This window comes from Musca vetustissima, unplaced genomic scaffold (assembly GCF_032173495.1).
Source record: "Musca vetustissima isolate MV318-11 ecotype Yass unplaced genomic scaffold, APGP_CSIRO_Mvet_v1 utg10220, whole genome shotgun sequence".
NCBI classification, from domain to species: Eukaryota; Metazoa; Arthropoda; class Insecta; order Diptera; family Muscidae; genus Musca; species Musca vetustissima.
Window position 1 is genome coordinate 294,974 of NW_026881786.1, and position 25,615 is coordinate 320,588.

At 33.3% G+C, this 25,615-nt stretch overlaps 1 protein-coding gene across 1 annotated transcript in view; it reads right to left on the bottom strand.

Annotated features, from left to right (window-relative positions):
- LOC133327798 (aquaporin) overlaps positions 1-18,431 on the bottom strand; it is a 93,653-nt gene extending 75,222 nt beyond the window's left edge. Inside the window, exon 1 of the mRNA XM_061536335.1 lies at positions 18,397-18,431. Within this exon, the coding sequence (XP_061392319.1) occupies positions 18,397-18,412 (16 nt within the window). The 5' untranslated portion in view covers positions 18,413-18,431. The remainder of the gene's footprint in view (positions 1-18,396) is intronic.
- Positions 18,432-25,615: the final 7,184 nt, after the last annotated feature.

Here is a 25,615-nt window from a genome sequence, read left to right on the forward strand (position 1 = left end):
TACTTAGGGACCCTAATCACTGCACAAAAAAAAAATAAGGTTTTGTTGCAGCAGACTAAATCATCATCTTGTTAGTTCAAATACAGACAAAGAACCCTGACAGTCCAATAACCAACCCCGGCATGCAGATTAACAAATGAGGACATCGCACACATGAGAATGACTAGAGATAACGACACCCAGCGAAAAATGGAAGCACTAAATAAGCAAGGACCGTAACTACTGCACACAATTCAAGGAGTCGTTGTTTCTAGACAGCGACAGATGTCAGTCCCATCACCTCGAACATGTTACAACAGACCAATTATCTACTTAGATGAAACATCAACACATTAGGATAGGACACAAATTGAAATGCCAGGAGATACTTTCACCCAGAGGGAAATGACAGTGCTAAATAAGCAAAGATCCCAACCACTGCACAAAATTGAAGAATACTTTGTTTCTAGGTATCGATAGATAGCAGCGCCGTCTCCTATGCCAAGTTACAGCAAACCAATAATCTATTTAGATAAAATACAACCGAAGTCCCCTGACATTCTAATAACCAACCGCGGCATCAACATCAACAAAAGAGGATAGCACAAACATTGAAATGGAAGGATATTGCGCCATCCTCATGAATATTGCAGCACTAAATTAGCAAGGATAACAACCACTGCAAAATTCAACTAGGACTTTTTCTAGGCAACGATAGATGGCAGTCTGGTCACCTAGAACAGGTTACAGCAAACAAATCCTCTACTTACAGAAATAACAGTGATTATAAAGAAAGTAACACAAATACCAATCGAATAAGGTGGCGATGTATTGTGAAAGCTCTATGCTTTGTAGAAGTCTGTGCAAAATTTCAAAGGTATGTCTTAAATACGGCTATATCGACATAAGATAATGTTTTGAAATTGCGCATGAAGATTTCTACTACTTTCTACATTAAAAACCAGTGAGGACCATATGATACCCTACACAACTTCAACGAAAAACTAACTTTCTGTGGATCTATATTCTGAGTTTGGGCAATATTTCGCGATATTTGAACCATCTGGACCAACTAGAGACCAACAATTATAACTAATGTTCAGTACAGCCCTTCTAATTACATGTCCATATTCCCTTCCCTTTTGTTGTGATCTTCTTATTCCCATTGGAGCCTATAGATCGACTCGAAAACACAAAAAATTAAGTTTTCGGTACACTTCATCACAATATAATTATCTGATCGTCACCGAAAATTATAGGCATTGTCCTTGACCATAACTGGAATATCATGGAAAATTTTAAATATTTAAGTGTATAAATATTTAAGTGTAACTTCCACATCTGAGTACATACGACCACATAATTGGTATCAATTTAAAGGTCATCCACTCCTTTTGGATATATTATCACCTTCTCGGGTCTATGTTCTTCAGGAGTAAATATATACGCCACAGAATACAAATTTTGTCATTTTTCTCACAAAAGTAAGAGTCCATTTGACCTGCTAAATATTGACCAATCTTTATCAAAAAAGGCATGCTCATTCTTTGGTCCATGTAAAATTTCACGACGTTCGGGCCATAATTGCGGCATCTGGAACGACTAGAAAAACCAACAAAAATTTAGTATTTGGTCCATTTGATCCCCTAAATATTAACCGATCTTTACCAAAAACAATAGGGATCTTCATTGGCCAGAACCCATCCTACATGCAAAATTTCGTGAAGATTGGTCCATAACTGTGGCCTGTATCGTGTTTACAAATTATAATGGACGGACTGACGGACGGACACATGTGTAGATCGACTCAGCTAGTCGAGATATGACGATCAGTATACTTAAAAGTGGGTCTAGGACCAATATTTCGCGGCGTTACAAACTTTTGGGGCTGCACAAAGCTATAATACCCTGACAACATAGTTGTGTAGGGTATAAAAATAATATTGATCCTTTGCATATGCCTTATATAAAGGTACACCGACGTGTTTGGCCACGTCTTTCAACCAAAATGGATGAAATTTTGTATTTGGAATTCTCACTGGGTAGAAAATAACCTACCAAAAATTATCGATGTCGTACATTTGCATTTAGCTGCACAGGGAATATCAAATTAAAAACAGTCGCAATTTTTTTACTCAACATTGTGCAGGTAAGTTAAAATTGCTGTACTTAACATTTTTTTCAAGACATTCCGCAATTTTTGGTCGGAAAAACAAAAATCAACCCAAATAATGGCAACCTTCCTCACTACTTAACAAATATCCAAACCTCGCTACAATTGAGGCAATTTAACATCAAATTAGTTTAAGGGGACCCCCCCCATTCTCGGTGTCAAAAATTTTTTTGATTTAATTCGAATCTACACTAATTCAAGAATGTCCCTACAAAATTTCAAGTGAAAATCTCAAGAACTCTTGAAGATATAGCCGATTTATTGTGTCAGCATCAAGTGACGGCTAAAGGGCTTCTCAAATTGCGAATGGCGGGCACGATAACTCAGAAACTAATAATCCAATCAGTTTCAAATTTTGACACGTTTCTCTGGGAGTGTGTAATTTATTAGGATAAAGCCAATCGGTGAAGATCTTCCTTATTTTTTAACTTAGTTTGTGGTAAAAAATAGGCGATTTTCCAAAAAAAAAAAAAAAAAAAAAAAAAGTTCCGCCATTTTGTTAATTGTTGTGCGAAGTCAATAATCCTAGTTCATACGAGAGCCAGACATGTACTCTTTCTAACACAGTTGGAATTTCGGATTCCGATGTTCCAGTGAGGAGTTATCATGCCCGCCATCGAAAATATGGACTTTTCTTTGAACCCAAAAAACAACAACAAAACAACAACAACAAATTTTGGTAAATTATTTTTCTTCCTTTTTACATCTTCAAATATATATGTGCCAAGTTACAAACCTTAACAAGCATGGTATTATTTACCAGCCCATTTAAAATCTTAAAAATAAAAAATAGTTTAATTTATTTCTCCCAGACGCAAAAAAAAACCATGTAAATTCTGAAAATGGTTAAGGCAAAAAGAAAACACACAATAACCCTTTAATCACATCGTTGATTCACCTATTCGTCGTATGACGTACATATTTAGTAAAATTACATCAACTTTTTTATGTCAGATTACATTTCAATTATTTATGACAGATAAAGAAAAAATACCTAATGGCATTTAAATATATATTCAGTGGGAAAAAGGGAAAACCAAGCGAGCGTTTTTTGTTCAAATTAATACTATTAATTTTTCAAAGGAAACAATTTCAAGTAGATTCGCATTTGATAATTGTTAATGGTTGGAGGTAAAGCAATGAGGAAGGTACTGCGTTGTGCGGTTTTAGTTGTGTGAACGATTGTGGGAAGTTTTGTAATTTATTGTAATTTAAATGTTGAAGATTTTAATTTATTATAAATTAATTGATTATACAAAAAATGAATGTTAGGTGAATGGGGTGAATGATTTTTCGTAACAATTTTAATTTGTAGTATTTTAACATAGTTTAGAAAAATATAAGATATGACTTTCTTAAAAGGACAATTGATAAATAATAACATATAGATACATACACTTTTCTATATATATTTTAAAATCATAAAAAATAATTAATTTAGACTAAATTTTTTTCGTAGGTTTGAAATAAATTAGTTATTATAAAGAGGTGTCATTATTTTTTAATGGTTTCAAATTTTCTTAGGTTTGGCCTGCAGCTCGTCCACCATATTTCATTTAATTTTTTATCGTTATTTTTCTTTTCACGTGTCGTTTGAAAAAATATTTTTCTAGTAGTTCCGCAATAGCCACTTGAAAACATGTTGTAAATTTTTTTTATTACCCCATAGGTTATATTATAAATAAATTTCAAGTTCAGTTAATTCACTGTATTAATATAATTTATGACCTCTTGACAATTTATAGATTAAAACATTTTTTCAGTGATTATCAAATTACCAAAATTTAAACATGGCGTCTAAAATAAAAATAAACATGTCATCGCATTGCGCTCGGTGTTGGAGAATCTATAACTTTTGTTCTGCTTATTTTCAAAACAAAACATGTGTCATATAGATTGTGCCAGTTCAAAATTAACAAACTTTGTTTTCAGGCGTTGTTGGGGATAATAAATTATCATATGTTTCAGTTTGATATTTACAGTTACTTTTTTATCAAAAATTTCAAAATTGTATTTTCTTTCCTTTAACTTAATTATCAATTAGATAATTGCATATTTCAGATATTTCCTGGTCATAAATAAAATTATATACTGTATTAAAATAATTTATAACCCATAACTGATTTGAAAATATTTTGTTCTTAAAAAAATACAAACATGGTTTTTTTTTCAAAATACATAGGCATGCCCAACATGTTGCACACGAAATAGAATAATCCCCGAAAAATGACAAAACGGGACTACTATATTTATAAAAAACCACGGAACTCAAATTTTCTGCGGATGTATATTCCGAGCCTGGGCAATATTTCGTGATATTTGCATCCTCTTGCCCGATTAGTGGTAAACAGCACCTCTTCATTCCAGCGGTCCACTTCATTCCAAAATTATTATCTGATCATCACTGAAAATTATAGGCGTTGTCCTTGACCATAACTGGAACCTCATGGAACATTTCAAAGCGATCAGCGCTATAGTTCCGCTCTTTAGAGTGATAATGGGTTACTAAATAATATACGAATACGGAGATACCTGTAAATATTTAGGCGTAACTCCCACATCCGAGCACATACAACAATATAATTAGTATTAATTTAGAGGTCAACCACTCCTCTTGGATATAATATAAACTTCTCGGGTCTATGTCCTTCAGGGCTAAATATATACGCTATAGAATACAAATTTTGTAATTTTTCACACAAAAGTCAGGGTCCATTTGACCCGCTAAATATTGACCGATCTTTATGAAAACAGGCATGTTTATTCTTTGGCCTGATCCCCTTCTCCATGGATTCCATGGATTTCACGATGTTTGGGCCATTATTGCGGCCTCTGGAGCGACCAGAAAAACCGACAAAAATTTAGTATTTGGTCCATTTCATCCCCTCATTGGCCAGAACCCATTCTACATGCAAAATTACGTGAAGATTTGTCCATAACTGTGACCTGTATCGTGTTTACAAATTATAATGGACAGACGGACGGACGGACACACATGTCTAGATCGACTCAACTAGTCGAGATATGATGATCGGTATACTTAAAGGTGGGTCTAGGACCAATATTTCGCGGGGTTACAAACTTTTGGGGCTGCACAAAGCTATAATACCCGGACAACTTAGTTGTGTAGGGTATAAAAATCATGGCTTTGAACCCTTCAGCATCTTTTAGCGACAAAAATCTTTGACACTTTTTTCTTAATATGTGACAATAAAAAGAGGTCATTGGCTGCCAAGTCAGGGCTGTATGGGGGATGACCCATTAAACTCACATTTTAGACAAAATATTTTAGGTCAAAAAGGCCTTGGTTTTAGTCGATGTATTTTCTAAGTACTGAGTACAATTATGATGAAAAATGTTCCAACAGAAATTGGTAGAGTCTAATGTTGCTAATGTCTAAAAATGGTACCGAAAGACCCAGTCGAATTTTACATTGGCTGTCGAAAGAGTGGGGAATCAAAGATCACACGTTTGTCGAATTGACAAGAAATTTTGTTATAGTAAAAAGAGTCCAGAATGGTGTCAAAATTTATTTGAATTGATTTAGGTTTTAGATTTAGAGGTTTAGATTTATAGGCTCAACAACTTATAGAGGTATTGAAAATACCTAAAATTTGGAGAGAACCTGTATTTGGAGGCAATGACCTTTATTTGGAGGCAATGAGAAAACGAAATACCCTAATTCAGACGCAAGTTTGACCAGAAAACCCCTATTTATGTTCAAAGATTATGGAATCAGGCTACAGCCATCAAAATACTTAAAATGGTGCGGGAATTATATAGAAGCTCGTTAAAAATTATATACGAATACATTTTATACCCATCAAGAACCCTGAATGGAAACCATGTAGGGTTGTCAGATTCCGTTTCGTAAAAAGCTGGGCATTGAGTTTAAAGAAACTGGACATTAAGGACGGAGAAAGTGTTAATTGCACCTTCCACAATTTTGACATTCCGTTGATACAACCACACCCGAGACCACATAAAGTATATCTGTCTGTTGAAATCATGTTAGAAATCGTCATATTTAAGAGAGAGCATTAACATGTTGCCCATACATTGCTACTACTAGGGTGATATTTAAAGGGTAACATCGGACCACTTTTTAAAGTTGTCATTCCGAAATATTCATCAGAGACCCCATAAAGTATATATAGTCTTGATCAGAATACAACTCTTGGTGATTTAAGTATGTCCGTCACGTCATAGATATCGCAATATTTAAAGTAGAGCTGAGAAATTTTGCACAGACATTGCTAGTACTCCTAGGGCGTTGGGTATTGTAAATGAGATATATTGACCCAAGCTTCAGGGTAGCCGCCATATAACGGTAATTCTCCATATTCGGTATGTTGGGGATTTTGGAGATGTTTTCCAACCGAATTTGCTGTAATTAGGTACTTTGGGTTATCATTAAATATCTCACAACCGTACTAAAAATTACAGGGCAGACCCCATATGATGTTACCCCCGATTATTGGGGATTTTGGACATGTATTTCAACGAATTGCCTGTAATTTGGCATTTGGGGTTCTCATTGCATATCATATCTTCGTACCAAAAATTAATAATATTGACGCAAATTTCAGGGCAGATCCTATATGATGGTACCCCACAGCATTCGGGATTTTGGACACGTTTTTCAACTGCATTGGGTGTTGGGTTTTCGTTGAATAATTCACAACCGTAACAAAAATTAATAACATTTTCCGATGTTTCAAGGTATCCCCCCATATAACGGTTCCTCCCAATATTCGGTATGTTGGACACGTTTTCCATCCGAACTGGCTGTAATTTAGTATTTTGGGTTCTCATTGTAGGACACATCTGCATTATAAAAATGACCCACGTTAAATGTTAGCCCCCGTAATATGGCACCCCACAATATGCCTATAATTTGGTATTATGGTTTCTCATAACGGTATCACCACATCTCCGAACTAAAAATTATTAATATTGACCCAAGTCGGTATTTTGAGAATTTTGGACACGTTTTTCAAGTAAATTTGCTATAATTTCGTCTTTTCTGTATTCTCATTGGCTGTGAAATCTCACTACAAAAAAGTAACAATATTGATCTCCATTTTATTATAGCCCCATATAACGGTTGCCCCACTATTAGATATTTTGAGAATTGCAATCATCGTTTACTCATGTATTTTTCGTTATGTTCAAGGTCCTATCATAACATGAGTTTTCTCCTAGGAACCCATATTAATTTCAAATATTTTAATTGTCATGGTGGAGGGTATAAAATGTTGGGCCGGGCCGAACATAATATTATTTTTACTTGGTATTTTTAAGCGTATTTCAACCTAATATTAATATAAGATGTACCTATTAAAAATTATCAATATTGGTCCACTTTTTGAGGACTTTTAGGGACATATAATGGGGACATATTTGGAGGTTTTGAGCATGATTTTCAATCGTTAACGGTACCGGCACAGTATTTTGAAGGTTTTAGCAGCAGTTTTAAATTGTAGTGGCTGTAATATGTCATTCCGGGATAATGGAATTGTAACCACACTTTTATTGGTATATTTATAGACATACATTTTAAAAATACTACTAGACAATTTTCAGAGATTTAAAATTTATTGTCAATTACACCAGTCCGCATTAACAGCCACTTTAATAAACCACTTCAAATATTGGCGCTTAACACTTTACATTACAAGTATCATTGCACTCAATATTTTTAGAACATTTCACATACTTGACGCTGTCTAAACGACCAATTGAAGGCGGTAATTTGAGGATGTCTGGCAATTTAAAATCCACCACATTTAATTTAATAATTAATGCAGAATATTATTTAATTTGTAGACGTAACCGAGAAACCCTCATAAAAATCCGTTATATTTTGAATTGGTCTCATTGAAAAAAAAAAAACTCCAAAAACAGTTGCTACGAATTGAAACGTTTTGTTTTTTTTATTTTATGGCTAGTTCCGAATTTAAAATATCTTGTTAAAAAACAAAAACAAATTTCTGTTAAAAAATATTGATAAATATTGATAGTATACAACAACAACAAAAAACAAGTTGTCATCACAAAATTATAAATTCAAAATAAAAACAAAAGCAAAATTTATTTCGTTTTTGTTGTAGTTCGCTAGCGACCCAAAATGCCTACAAATCGACAATGAATTTAAATATCAAATGCAAATTACTATTGTTATGCCGGCGATGAATAATCATATCAGAACCAAAAAAAAAAAAAAAAAACGCTTAGTGTAACATCAAAGTCAAAGGTATTTTTTGAAAATAATAATTAATTCATACAAATGACAGCTATTTGTTATTTTAAAAAAATTAAAAATGCATTTTTTATGAATTCGTTACATTTTGAGAGTGTTAATTTTGTCAACAGAAAATATAAATCTATAATTTAAAGTGAAAAAATTAGAAAATTAGCGGTAGTAGGAAAGTATTTTAGATAATTTGTGGGAATTTGGAAGATGTTAATGAATTAAATAAAAAATATTAGAACTGCAACCAGTTATTATACTGACAATTAGGCTAATTTTTGGTGAAATTATATAAAGGATCTGTATCGAAATCGAATATATGTATGTGAGAGATATATTTATATCTGCATCGATTATCACAAATTTGAAGAGGATCCGCTCTAGAGTCAAAAATAAAAAAAATACGACATAAAATTTATCATGTCCGTATGTCTGTTGAAATCAAGATAGAGATCGCAATATTTAAGATAGAGCTCTGAAATTTTGCACAGGCGTGGGTAGTACTCCTAGGATGTTTGCTGTTGCAAATGGCATATATCGGCCGACGTTTTAGTTTAACCCCCATATAACGGTACGCGCCAATATTCGATATTTTGGGGATTTTGGACACGTTTCCTAACCGAATTGTTTGGCATTTTGAGTTCTCATCTTATATTACATATCCGTACCAAAAATTATTAATATTGACCCAAGTTTCAGAATAGCCCCCATATAACGGTACACCAAATACTCGCTTTCTTTGGGGATTTCCTCAATATTCGGCCTGTGAGGATTTTGGAATGTTTTCTAACAGAATTGGCAGTAATTTGGCATTTTGGGTTCTCATGGTATAGTTTAGACATATTGGATGTAATTTGGTATTTTGGGTTCTCATTGAATAACACATATCCGTACCAATAATTATTTATATTGACCTAAGTTTCAGGGTAGCCACCATATAACGATACCCCCCCCCCCCCCCCCCCAGAATTCGGTATTTTGGGGATTTCGGACACGTTTTTCAATCAAATTGGCTGTAATTTGGTAGTTTCGGTCCTCATTGATTAGAACATCGACGTACAAAAAAACTAGTAAGGAAAGTTCAAAAGTCGGACGGGGTCGACTCTATGATACCCTTCACCACTTTGGGTACATACAAGTTATGTTAATATTTGAACCGATTGTATCATTCTAAAATCAAATAAAAAATTGCATGTCAAACGGGCTGACTTGGATTCTTTGGTGTACCATTTTATTTATGAAATCGAGTAAAGTTATGTATGAGGGCTATACATAAACACATTGACCTAATTGAGCAAACGTTGCATACACCATTTGTTTTTTGTTATCACTCTATATTCAATTTAATATTCTGTGCCAAATTTGGTGTAAATCGAACAAACATAGGCCCTTCGGTGCACCATTTACATACAATCGAACGTAAATATATATTAGACCTACATCAAAATCTGAACCGATTTCAACAAACCATATTACACATAATTTTTTCCTCAATTGCATTCGCTATGCAAAATTTTGTTCAATCGGACAAATATTGGGAGCTTGGTGCATCATTCACACAAAATCGGGCGAAAGTATATATTTGAGCTATATCTAAAAATGAACCGATTTTAACAAAGCTTTGCAGACATCACTACTCTGTGCAAAATTTTGTCTCAATCGGACAAATATTGGGAGTTTGCATAGTTCACAAAAAATCGGACGAAACTATATATAGGAGCTATACCTAAATATGAACCGATTTTAACAAAACTTCGCAGACATCAGTCTGAACCTAATTCAGAACTCTGTGCTAAATTTTGTCCCAATCAGATAAATATTGGGAGATTCGTGCATCATTCGCATAAAATCGGACGAAACTATATATGGGAGCTATATCTAAATCTGAACCAATTTTAAAAAAACTTCGCAGACATCAATCTGGACCTAATTACTACTCTGTGCAAAATTTTGTCTCAATCGGACAAATATTGGGAGTTTGGTGTATAATTTACAAAAAATCGGACGAAACTATATATGGGAGCTATACCTAAATATGAACCGATTTTAAAAAAACTTCGCAGACATCAGTCTGTACTCTGTGCTAAATTTGTCCCAATCAGATAAATATTGGGAGTTTCGTGCATCATTCACATTAAATCGGTCCTTGGACGAAATAAGTGAACTGTGCCAAATTTCATCCAAATCGGATTATAAATGCGACCTGTACTTTGTTCACAAAAATACATGGACGGATGGACAGACGGACATGCGTAAATCGACTCAGAAAGTGATTCTATACATATTCTCAAAAGGAACCATGGGTCTATCTCGATTCATTTTGCCTGTTACAAACATATGCACAAAGACATAATACCCTGTACAAAGGGCATTGCAAAATTTCTTTAATGACAAAAAATTGGTATCCAGGGAGGATTGTTAAAATCGACTACTGGAGTTTTTTTCGCAAATAGAGAGCAGGGCTTTCATAGCAGCCCTTTAGCAGGCTTTATGAAGTTACCTTCAAAAAATGGCAACAAATCATATAGTACATATTTGACCCAAATCGGACATTCCGAAGCATTTTAAATAATGTCCTATAGTTTTTATGTGGATTTCTTTTTTACCAAACTAATTGCCTAAATTTCAGTACTTCGGCATTTTGGGAAGTATGGGTACGCTCTACGATCAAATCAGCAAATAAAATAGATATTTTGAAAAATATTTTAAAAAACTTCTCCACAGAAAATTTTTAATATATCTAAGTCTATGATTCCATATAGCGGCCCATACAAAAGTCACGCGACATGTTCACGATATGTTCAAGGTACTAGCTCAATCTTCCAAATTGGAGGTCTGTAGCCTGGCATTTCCATGTTTGCTGGCTTCAATTTAACACGGACCCATCCAAACGACGTTTTTACAATATCTGGTATTTTGAATTATTTCTGAGGAATAAACGTGTCTGTTGGAACTTATGGAGACCTCCCTATCGATATTTAAAATTTTTGACAATTGTATGAATTAGATACATTAAATTTGTACGAAAAAGCGGATCAATGATTTGAGTTTTTAAAAATCGAATTTTTCAGTCACACATCATGTCAAAGATAAGGGAGATCTTCACTAATTTGAAATTTTAAGACATTCTTGAGTTTCTTTTCGAAGTAAATAGAAAATTTGGGAATGTAGGGGTCTTCTTAAAACAATTTTATTGATTCTTATCAAATCGAAAACAAAAAATAACAAAGGTATTTATATGTGCAATCAGTATGTTGGAGGTCCAAAATATTTCAGTCCATTGTGTATATATGTAAATATTTGTTTTATTTACACACTCCGTCAATTATAAATAACCTTATTAGTTAACATCATTCTTATTTCAATAAAGATGTCACATTCAATTTGCAGCTAAATATCGAAAACTAACTAACTAACCAATAAAAACAAGACTAAAAATAAAACAAACAATTCATAATTTAATGACTTTATCATCAGCATCGTCAGAAATGGCATTGAATAACGGCCCACTCTGGGAGTGGTCAAGAAAAAAAATTATTTTAATTTTAACTACAAAAAATATTGCCTAAAAAGCCAACAACAGTTAACACCTCAAAACCAACAATATTTGTATATATGTATGTACAAGTATATATACATAACAAATATTGTCATCACGTGTAATTCTTTTATTTGGCAGATGTTTGTTTGCTGCTGGGGGATACTAAACCCCATTGTTGACATTCTCAGGATGACAGCTTCACATCTTATGGCCAATTTGAAATCAAATTTTATTGATAATAAATTATTAACAATAAAAAAAATTATTGTCATTTGTTGTTGAGGGGCGGTCATACACCTAGAATTCCCTTGACATTAGTCTTGAATGGACCATGTGCTGAATTTATGCAAATCGGTGGTAGCAATGGTGTTGCTCTAAGCTTTAATAAGACAAGAGACAAACGAAGACGAGCGAACGGAATAATCATCAGCGATGAATGAGGAAGTGCAAAATCGCATTTCATGCAAACCAGTTTAGACTTAGACTCTGGCTAAGACAGACGGACAGACATTTGTGACCAAACAATGGATTAGCTGACGGACAGCTGATACATGACTATAAAGAAGCTATTGAAGAAATGTTTTGAATTAGTCACATTGATAGGTACGGGGTGGGTAGCAGTTGTCGTGACTATAATTATGATAAAATGAAGAAATAAAAATTAAAATTATTTTACAATGCGGTATTTGTTTGTTGTTTTATTTTTTTCTTGTTTTTTTCCTTAAATGCAGTTTAATTACTTTATATGATGGCATAAAATACAATAATTAATATCGAATATTATTGTTAATTATGAGATTAATAATATATTTTTGAGATCTTCATTTATTTATTTTTTTTTCTTAAACAATTTTATTTTGTTCAGTTTTTTTTAGTTTGTAGCAAATTCTTTAAAGGTACGCCGTCTCACTTAATGCAGCACATGTTTTTATACCCTACACAACTATGTTGTCAGGGTATTATAGCTTTGTGCAGCCCCAAATGTTTGTAACGCCGCGAAATATTGGTCCTAGACCCACCTTTAAGTATACCGATCGTCATATCTCGACTAGCTGAGTCGATCTAGACATGTGTGTCCGTCCGTCCGTCCGTCCGTCCGTCTGTCCATTATAATTTGTAAACACGATACAGGCCACAGTTATGGACCAATCTTCACGAAATTTTGCATGTAGGATGGGTTCTGGCCAATGAAGACCCCTATTGTTTTTGGAAAAGATCGGTTAATATTTAGGGGATGAAATGGACCAAATACTTAATTTTTGTCGGTTTTTCTGGTCGCTCCAGAGGCCGCAATTATGGCCCAAACACCGCGAATTTTTGCACGGAGAAGGGGATCGGGCCAGAGAATAAGCATGCATGTTTTGATAAAGATCGGTCAATATTTAGCGGGTCAAATGGACCCTGACTTTTGTGTGAAAAACGACAAAATTTGTATTCTATGACATATATATTTACTCCTGGAGGATGTAGACCCCAGGAGTTGATAGCATATCCAAGAGGAGTGGTTGGCCTTTAAATTGATACCAAATATAGTGATGTATCTACTCAGATGTGGGAGTTACAGTCAAATATTTACATGTGCTTACGTATTCAAATATTGTATAGTAATCCATTACCACATTAAAGGGAGAAATATCGCGGTGATGGCTTTGAAATTGTTCATGAGGTTCCAGTTATGGTCAAGAACAACGCCTATAATTTTCGGTGATGATCAGATTAAAATTTTGGGATGAAATGGACGGAGAATATAATTTTTTGTGTGTTTTCGAGTAGAGTATAATCCAAAAATCACAACACAACCCACCGTGAAGGTAATCTGGACAAGTAATTAGAAGGACTGTACTGAATATTCGAAAATAGTAAGGAAGAGGTGTTGTTAACCTCTAATCGGACAAGAGGGGGCAAATATCACGAAATATTACTCATTTTCGGAATAAACATCCTCAGAAAGTTAGAGTTCGTGGTAGTTGTGTAGGGTATCGTATGGTCGGCCCCGTCCGACTATACTGCTCCGCTCACTGGTTTTTTTGTATATTTATGTATATTTATACATATATAATATTTTAGCATTGAAATTAACATAAATAAATATATAAGTAAACAGTAGGGGGAAACGTTTGAAACTCGTGTTTTATGAACACTAACCTCAAAACATTTTATTGCACATTAATATAAACTAATTATGAAATTATTAATAATATATAAACAAATAATAAAGTGATACAGTGTTCTGAAAAAATTAAACTTTTTGGAAAAGCTTGTTATAACTTCCATTATAAGGTGTTAGCTATACCGTACATTGATGACATTGCATTTGCCGAATAAACAAGTGAGAAAGTTTAACGCGGAACAATTCAGATAACTATTTTAATATAAAAATGGGGTTATATGGGGACTACCTCTAACAAGGTGCGAATATTAAAAATTTTTGGGAGGGTGATTTGTTACCAAATACGACTACAAAATATCAAATTACAGCGAATTGCGATGAAAAATGTATTCAAGAACCCTAAAATGCCAAAAATTGAGGACTACCCGAAAAAAATGACCTATATTTATAATTTTTAATAGAGAGATTTGCTACGTAATAAGAAGTCAAAGTACTAAAATACAGTCAATTCGGTCGGAAAATACGCTCAAAACCGCTCAAATATGGGGGCTAACAGAAAAAGTGGACAAAATATCGAAATGGGGGGTACCCTTATATGGGAGCTACACGAAAAAATGTACCTATATTTATAATTTTTAGTAACTATAGTAAAGCTAGTAAAAGGGAAACATTTCAAAATCGCTCTCAGAGTACAAACAAAAAATTTGAAAAGTTCGGGAACGCAAATCTAATAAATATGCCAAAATTAGATGACAATACTTCAAAATCAACATAACAGCCAATCAGAATTAGGCATTCCTGTTTACCATTTTTACTCGGCCAAATTTCTCGAGTAAAAAAGTTTACAAAGAGAAAGTCATTTTGTTTTGTGCTCTCTTAAATTTGATTTAAATTTTCAAAGTTTTGTGGGTTCAGGAACGGTTTTCGAGTAAAAAGTTGCAAAACTTGTTAGATTAGTAGATTCTTTTACGTTCTGGAAAGGAACTTATATGTTCTCCATGGATAGCAAATCTTCTTAACAAGAAATTTCGATGTAGCCCCACATAAAGAAGACTATGGGCCTAGCGGTATTTTTCAGCCAAAGTAGCATTAGCATTACGAAATGGCTGTAATTTTACATGATCGGACCACCAATAAATGTTTCTACAATTTAATATCCACCTCAATACTGGATGTTAGAAAAAATCCCATCCGATTATTCTAAACGACGTTTTTAATCATTTTTTAGATACAATTATAAAGACTTGAAAGAAAATGCTGTTAAGTATTAACCTAGAAAGGAACTAGGTCAAGGTCATATTCCACCCCCCCCCCCCCCAAATTTTAGCAGAACATTTGGCGGCAATTTTATTGGGAAATTTTCGTAGAGGATTCGTAAAAAGTCAGGATGACTTATTTCTATTCCTGCACATAAAGCAGAATAACAAATTAGGCCACACATATTTATAGTAGCCCTCGCATACCCAAATATATTAGGTTGGGGAAAAATAAATTCATTATTTTTATATGAACTATAGTACTTTATTTAACATGCTTCGGAATTTACGATTTTGTTGCCAATTTAAAGGTAACTTCATAATGCCTCTTTCATTGAAGTCCTGCTCTCTATTTGCAAAAAAACTCTAGTAGTCGATTTTCACAATCCTCCCTAGATACCAGTTTATTATCATTAAAGAAATTTTGCAATGCAAGAAAAATATGATAATCACTTGGTGCCAAGTCCGGACAGTATGGCGCATGCATTAAAACTTCCCAACCAAGCTCCCGAAGTTTCTGGCGAGTCACTGTAGATGTGTGTGGCCTAGCGTTGTCCTGGTGGACCACGACACCTCTCCTCTCGGCCAATTCTGGCCGTTTCTGGTCAATTACTATCTTCAAACGGCACAGAATTTACCTTTGGCCATATAGAAGCAACTCATAATAAATAATCCCCTTCCAGTCCCACCAAATACATAGCAGAACCTACTTGGCCATTAATCCTGGTTTGAGGTGCTTCAGCGCTCTTTGACCCCGATCATTTGTTGGGTTATCGTATGTGATCCATTACTCATCTCTAGTCACCATCCGTTTAAAAAAACGGGCCTATCTCATTGCGTTTACCAAGGCTTCGCAGATAGAAATTGGATCCATCCTTTTTTTTTGTTAATTGGTTGGGCACCAAAAATCGAGCTTCTTTTTGAATCCAGCTTTGGTTAAATGATTTAAAACAGTTATATTGTCGATTTTTAGCTACTCGGCAATGTTACAACTGTTAACATGACGGTCAATATCGATTATCTCTCCGTTTTATCGACATTTTGGACGAAAAAATAATCCCAAACCAATTTAATAATTCCAATTGGAATTTACCATAAATAATTTCGGGAATTTCATTTGAATTCCACTACATTTTAATATTATTTTGATTATTTCATTTGTGATTTAAATTATTCTATTTGAAATGAATTCTATTTGAATTCCTTTGAATTACAAATGAAATAATTTGAATATAAAAAAATAATAATTAAATTACAAATGCAATTTTAATAACAATTGAATTCAATAGAAAACAATTTGAACTTCAAATGGAATGCTTGAAGTACAAATCAAATGTAATTGAAATTACAAATGAAATATTTTGAAGTACATTTTTAGTATTTCGAGTAACCATTCATGATTTATAACATTCTATTTGAAATCATCTCATTTAAAATGAATTCAATTTGCATTTCAACTAATTCCAATAGTAATTCAAATAATTACAAATTTGGAATTTTACATGGAGTCCTTCGAATTAAAACTGAAATAATTTGATTATTGAAAAATTGATAGAATTACAAATTGAATTTTAATAACAGTTGAATTTTTAAAAATTACAAATGAAATCCTCAGATTTCAACAGAAACAATTTGATTGTCGATTGGAATTCTCAAATTACAAATCAAATGTAATTGGAATTGCAACTGAATTTGTTTTTAATTGCAATAGTATTATTTCGAGTATTCCATTTGTGTTGCAAAATATTCTATTTGAAATTTGAATCATTAAAATATTCAATTTGTATTTCAAATAAATCCATTTCTAATTTTTATTATTACAACCCTATTTTAAAACATAATATATTTAATTTTGAATTAAATGTTTTGAATTTCAGATGAAATTAGATGTATTACAAGTGAAATAATATAAATTTCAAATGAATTATTTTGGAAAACAATTAATTAAAATTATAAATAATAGTTATAAATAAAAAATAGAAATACATACAAGTCTGTGTGTTTAAATTTTAATTTATATTTTGAGAATAAAAGTTTTGTTTTAAAATAATAATTTTATTTAAGAGTTTCATTTGTTATTCTCAAACATTTCAATAAATACTTGAATTTAACATTTTTAATTAAAAGCAAATTATTTGTAATATAAATTAGTTCATTTGCAATAAAACTATTATATTTGTTATTCAAATTAATTAATTACCTGATTTGAAATTCGCAATAGTTAATATTTGTTTTTACGTATCGGATTAATTGAATTACAGTTGCAAAAATTTGAATTTCAAATTAATTAATTTAAATTTAAATAAGAAATTTAAATAATAAATATTGAATTAATTTACAAAATAATTTGATTTTAAATAAATATGTAAATCTCACATCTTAATTGAAGTGTTTGAGAATAACCAACGAAACGCTTGAATACAGTTATTAAAAATTAAAACAAAAATCTTATTGTGAAAATATAAATTGATATTGAAACACGCAGATTTGTATGTATCTTCACGGTTATTAATTCACTTTATGTATATTCGAATTTTGCAAATTAATTTCAGATTTAATGTTATAAATTCCGATTTCAAAACATGATGAACAAATATCTAAGCCATATTTGGCCAGGAATATTTACTTAAAATATATGTGTAATTTCAGAAAAAATATCGAAATTTTTAAATAACACTTTTCCCTGTTTCAGAATCAGCAGGAAGCTAAGTTTTTTCTTTAAACTATTTTAACAGGTGATGTTGTGTACAAAATCCCATTCTTGATATTCTTGTGGTGTTCAAAAATAAAAACATAGATATTAAAATCAATTTTGCCTTCAAATTTTTTTTATTATTTATTTTTTTTAAGAAAATTAAGTCCGAAATTTTTTTATTTTCTAAAATGTCACAAAAAATAAGGTACTTTTTTAAATATGCATGCATATGATTAATTTTTTTCATTTTCTATACACAAAGCAGGACTACAAAAAAATATATTTTCAAGCATAGGACATTGTTTTGCATGCAATTAGTTTGGAAGTTTGAGTGAAAGAAGCTGGTGTTAGTGCAGGTATCGAAATCTGTAGATTTTTTCGAAACTCACCGAGTTTTTCCACCATTTTTATTTAGATAAATTTATCTGTATTTGTAAAGGCTTAAAAAAATTGAAATAGAGAAACAAAATAACACTTAAGTTGGATTTTTTTTAAATTTATACAAAATTTATTATTTTTTCTTTTTTAAATATTTAACAGAAGTTGTCATTCATATTTTCATGGTTTCTTTATGTTTTTTTTTCTTTAAACATTAACACACACCTGTAATTCGATTTTTTTCTTATGTACTTCAAAAAAATATTATTTGAAATAAAATTGAACTTCACTTAAAGTTTCGCACTTTAAGAACTCCCGTATTGTATTCAACGCAAAGACGAAGACGAAGAAATTCAAATTTTCACCGAATAAAAAATTCAAGAAAAAAATCGCAGACACTTAGACACGAGTTAGACGGCTGGTTGGTTGGTTGTTTGATTTCGCGACGTTTTAGCCAAGTTGTTGCTAACACTTGCAGTGTTCGAGCGTAAATAAACGTTAGTTATGTCTGAACCGAAACTTAGATATGAACCTACTACCAACAAGCGGTGATATATGAAATGTGTGCAAAAAAACACAATACTTTACAAATCTACGTACGTTCATACGAACGAACGTAAACAGAGCTATACCGTCTGACTGCCAGCCATCCAGCCAGCCTGCATACCTGACGCCATTGGACGTTGACTGCCAAGTTCAAGCGTTATCGGAGCTGTGCCAGCGCTGTTAATGTTGTTTAGCGCCACAACAAACGAAATTTCCCCCCCTTTGGCGATGAGATATAAATTCGCTGTTTGCGTCGCGCTGCTGACGTTGTCGTACACGTTCGTATTCACCTGCTGCGCTAAAGTTTAACCGAAATAAATACGCAGGTGTTGTACATCAGCGTTGTATACAACGTCTCAGTAGCCGGCACACAGTCTGCTTGTGTCTGACTGGTATACACTTACATGTCTGGTTGTCTGTTTGTTTGTATGTATGTGGACATTTATTTTGTACGGTTACGGCCACGGCTGCTATATGTTAGTAACTTAAGTTACGATCTACAAGTACGAGAAAAATGTGTTTGTTTTAGCCAAAAGTGTAAGTTATACAGTGAGTGTCAAAAGTAAATGTAAGACAATTTCCAAATGGAATAGCTGAAAATGTGTTTTAATTTTTTAATAAACTCTTAAAAATGTCTTGAATGGTAGCTCTATGTTCTGACATTACCAACGTAATGTAATCTATACTAAAAAATGAGTAAAGTGATTGACTGACTGACTGATTTAACGATTCATCAACGCCCAGACGAAACGGCTGAAGCTAGAATCTTGAAATTTTAGGTGAGGGTCACTCTTGGTCCAAAGGTGTCAGATAATGCTGGATTTTTGGAAATTCTTACTATAACGGTACGAAAAGTACTAAATTTTTGGCGAATCGGTAGAGCTCGAACTCTCAAATTTGAAACGAGGGTTACTGATGGATAGTCGAATAGATGTAGGAAAATATCTTTTTTTGGAAATTCGAACTATAAGTATCCGAAAAGTACTAAAATGTACTAAATTTGGGAAATTATACCAAATTTAGTACATGTGCATGGATGACCTAAAAACTTGAAATTTGGAATACGATTTAAGGTTGAGAAGAAGGGTCGATATAACGACCAAACTCCTAAGTTTTGTCAGATTGACGGGAATTTTTGCACAACGTACAAAATTGAGTAGGGAATGAAATAATTCCTTTTTTTAGAAATACAGGCATATATATTCGAACGACTTCATGTTTATTGGGTTTCAAATAATCAACGAGTGTCCGATTGAGATTTGCTTTAAATCGATTTGCATAATTTTGTGTCATTCTCTATCTATCCAAATGAGTATAGTTTACAGAATGATATGTTTATGGATTGATTTAAGCCGGTTCACATTTATATACAGATCAAATATTTTAGTTCATCTAATTTTATGTCAATGGTCCTTCGAAAATGCGATGTCTGTTAGAATACATCTGTTGAATATACCCAAATTGGTGAAGGGTATCATATAGTCAGACCCGTCAAACATTACTACTTTCCTTACAGGTTAATATATGGCGATGCTTTTCATAGCCCGCATATTATGATTTTAGGTCATAAGCGAATAAACCAAACGAAACGAAGGGACTGTCATTGGACATTCTGTGTTCATGAAAAACATGAAACCATTTTCGGTAGTTAAACAATTTTATTTTCCAATCTGAGTTGGTGTAACATAAAGATCCTCCCCTTAAAGATCCATAGACCCTATATAAATGAACTGAACGTTTTTAAGTATTCTTAATATAATGCAACTTAACGACGTGGTTACTTGTTATATAAAAAAATTGTGATAAGGGTAAGTGATTTTGATTTTTATACCCTTCACCACACTGTGGTAGAGGGTATTATATCTTCGTGCATATGTTTGTAACAGGCAAAAGGAATCGAGATAGACCCATGGTTCCTTTTGAGAATATGTATAGAATCACTTTCTGAGTCGATTTATGCATGTGCGTCCGTCCGTCTGTCTGTCCATGTTAAATTGTAAACAAACTACAGGTCGCATTTATGATCCGAATTGGATGAAATTTGGCATAGGTCACTTATTCGGCCCAAGGACGAACCCTATTGAAATTGGGAAAAATCGGTTCAGATTTAGATATAGCTCCCATAAATATATTTAACCGATTTAATGTAAACGGTCCCTATATAACTTTCGATTTGCACGAAATTTGGTACAGCCTAATCATTTAGGTCTAGAATGATGTCTGCCAAGTTTCGTGAAAATCGGTCCAGATTTAGATATAGCTATACATTTTCGTCCGATTTCATGTAAATGGTGCCCCAAAGTCTCTATATATCTTTTGATTTGCACGAAATTTGGCACAACCTACTGAATTAAGCCTGGAGTGATATGTGCCAAGTTTCGAGAAAATCGGTCCAGATTCAGATATAGCTCCCATATATAGTGTCGTCAGATTTCATGTAAATGTTGCCCCAAAGTCCTCTATATATCTTTCGATTTGCAGGAAATTTGGCATAACGTACTGAACTGAGCCTAGAATGATGTCTGCCCAGTTTCGAGAAAATCGGTCCAGATTTAGATATAGCTCCCATATATAGTTTCGTCCGATTTCATGTAAATGGTGCACCAAAGTCCCTATATATCCTTCGATTTGCACGAAACTTGGCATAACGTACTGAATTGAGAATAGAGTGATGTCTGCCAAGTTTCGAGAAAATCGGTCCAGATTTCTACATAGTTCGTCCGATTTCATGTAAATGGTGCACCAAAGTCACTATATATCTTCCGATTTGCACGAAATTTGGCATAACGTACTGAATTGAGCCTAGAGTGATGTCTGCCTTGTTTCGTGAAAATCTGTCCAGATTTACATATAGCTCCCTTTTATTATAGATTGATTTTAAGTAATTGACGCACCAAGGAACCAATAGCAACAAAACGTTCTGAAATTAGTACAACCTAACCTGTGACAAGTTTGTTTGAAATCGCTTAATATTTGGATAGAGTTTCCATATATATTTTCGCCCGATTTCAAGTAAATTGGGCATCATACTCTTCGTGTTAGTCAGATTGACATCAAATTTTGCACAACGTACAAAATTGAGCATAGAATTACGTAGTTGCGTTTTCTAGAAGTACAGACATAGACAGATTGACATCAAATTTTGCACAACGTACAAAATTGAGCATAGAATTACGTAGTTGCGTTTTCTAGAAGTAAAGACATAAACGCATGACCTATTTATATTTGTTAGAAGTCGATTTACATACTTTATGAATATATCTGCTAGATTCACATTTAGATAAATATCGCATATTTTATTTCTTCCAATTTCATGTTAATAGTCCTATTTAATATACCCATAGTGGTGAAGGGTATAATATAGTCGGCCCCGTCCGACTTTACTACTTTCCTTATATTTTTTATTTTTTGGAACCTTAGTTTAAAAATATGTTTCTTTTGTAGTTTATATGCCCTTATCATCATTGGACCGTAATTCTTTAAAGATGCAGCGATTCGTAACTGCCCAAAATACGCCTTTAAACTTTTTGTGGGGCTATGTCAAACTCACTTCAATAGACGCCTTAGAAGACAAAATTTATTCGTGAGATAAAGGCCGCGGGGCCAATATTGTGGAATGTCTTCAGAATAGAGTTAATTTTTATAATCACAAGATACAGGCCACAGTTATGGACCAATCGTCACAAAATTTTTCATGTAATGTGGGTTCTGGCCAAAGAAGACCCATATTTTAGTTAATATTTAGGGCATGAAATGGGCCAAAAAAATAATTTTTTTTCTGTTTTTTTCTGGTCAATTATGGCCCGATCATCACGAAATTTTACATTGGGAAGGCAATCTGGCCATAGTTAAAGAATAACAGTCTTGATGAAGATCGGTCCTATTTAGCGGGTCAAATGGATTGTGTGAAAAACAATACGTATTCACCTCGTATTGTTTAGTGTTACCATTACCACACCAGGGGACGAAAATGTGGGACGACGCCTATAATTGTCGATGATGATCAGATTATATTTCGGAGATGAAATAGACCAAAAACGTAATAGACTGAGCTCGCATACAATATTAATTTTCCAAAATATAAATTATTTATTTTAGTATGTGTATTTCATCTGTTTACCTTATTTTATCTGTTAACCTCACTGTATAACAAGTGTCCGATGATTGTCCATTAACAACTCCTTGCAACACAGATATCTTTTATTTGTTTACAGTATTGCAAAGCTGGTTTGGTAGGCGGAGTCTTTTTCGGTATTGTATTTATTTCACCTATACTTAGTTTCAATTTACAATACACATTGCCTATTCGTTTGTTTCAGTATCGCCTTAAAGTGTACTTGCCGCTTATTCCACGTTCTATACAAAATACCTAGGGCTAGGACAAGGTCTTTCTGTTTTAGGATAAGATTTACTGCTAGCATGTGCGGAAAAAGGAAATTAATATTCTTATTATTTTTGTATTGTAGTGTTTATTGTATAGTTCCTAACTACGGTTACGGAATCAATTTTTTAAGAGCTTAAGACGAGTTGTTGCACACTAATATATGGGTTACTCGCATACAATGGCCACAAGTGTGGTATTTTTATAGCACGCTATTGCATCACGGTGTTGGAAGTGTTAATAAAACTAATTACAAAGTATCAGTCAAGGTTGCCGATAGAAATAAACCCACAACTTGTGATATATGTAGCATACTTCTATTTCGATATTTCTTTAAACAAATTTTTGCAGATCTAGGTGTTCAGAGTTCATTTGTCGGGACCGGGAACTCATTTCCAATTTTAAAAGATTTATAATTATAAAAATTATAATAATTTGTGGGGGAGTTAACAGAGAAAGACAAATGAGTCGTTTATTTTTGTTTTTTATTAAAGTTTAAAAAACATATTACATTAGATATTTATCACACAGACAAATATCTCAATATAAGAAAAAATGGACATAAACCACTTTCAAAATAACCAACTTAATTGTAATTGATATTTACTCTGCATCTATGTTTAGTGTCATAACTAAAAAAGTTAATGTCGCTGTTGTATTTATCTGCCGGCACAAGGATTACAGAGGTCTATAATTGCAATACATCTATATTTAGTAACAGCTGAGTCGATCTAGACTTGTGTGTCTACCTGTATGTCCGTTATAATCAGTAAACACAATACAGACCACAATAATGGACCAATCATCACGAAATATTTCATGTAGGACGGGTTCTGGACAAAGAAGACCCTTATTGTTTTTATTTGGATAAAATGGACCAAAAACTTGATTTTTTACGGTTTTTCTGTACATCACGAAATATCTCACAGAGAAAGGACAATGACCACAGTATAGGCAGTTTAGATGTAGATCGATCAATATTTAACGGGTCAAATGAACTCAGACTTTTGTGTGAAAAATTACAAAATTTGTATTCTATACTTACTCCTGAAGGACATCAACCCTATATGTTGATTGTATATCAAAGAGGAGAGGTTAAACTTTAATTTTATACCAATTGAATTACTCGGATGTGGGAGTTTTTCTAAAATATTTACATGTCTTTATGTATTCTGATATTGTTTAGTATTACCATTACAACATTAGAGATCATAAATTTCGAACTGATGGCTATGGAATTTAGCATGAGGTTCCAGTCAAGGACGACACCTATAATTGTCGATGACAATCAAATGATATTTTGGGTATGAAATCGACAAAATGGCTGTCATAAACGGCCAATATTTAGCGTTAATGTATAAAACAAAACATTTGAATCCTATGAAATATTTTTTTCTCCAGGAAAAAACTCCGCTCACTGATCTAAAATGCAGACCTTATGACGGATGCTATAAAAAGATCGACCGGATCCAAAATTAGGGGACCTTTGGTCGGTCCCGTCCGTCTAGACTGCTCCGCTCTCTGGTCTTAAATATATGACGGATGATATAAAAAGTTAAGAACCGAAATTAGGGCGACTCCTCATTCTCAGTTAAAAAAATAGATTTTTATTTTGCACTCTGGGCAATTTTACACGAAGAAGAGGATCTAATCAGGCCATGGAATAATGATATATCGGCAATTGCCAACAAAAAAAAAACATATCTTGTTATACCCTCCACCATAGTATGGAGGGTATATTAATTTCGTCATTCCGTTTGTAGCTCATCGAAATATTCATTTCCGACCCTATAAAGATCAGGGTAAAATTCTAAGACGATCTATCCATGTCCGTCCATCCGTCCGTCTGTTTAATCACGTTACCTTCTGAAGAAATTAAGATAGATGTCCAACATTTTGCATAAAGTCTTTTGTCTGCAGGCAGGATAAGTTCGAAGATGGGCTATATCGTTCCATGTTTAGGCATAGTCCCCATATAAGGGTACCGCCCAATTTTCGATATATTGGGGTTCTTGAGCGCGTTTTCAACCGAATTCGCTGAAATTTGGTACAATGGGTTCTTTTTGGGTACCCAATGTCTCCACTAAAAACTATATATATCGGTACACTTTTTCTGGTAGCCCCCTTTTAACGGTACCCCCACCCAGTTTACTGTATTTTGTGGGTTTTAATCGCATTTTTCAACCGAATTCGTTGTAATTTGGTATTTTGTAGCCGCATTTGGTAACAAATATTCCTACTAAAAATGATTAGTATTCACCCCATTAAGAGGCAGTTCCCTTGTAACCCCCTTCAAATTATGG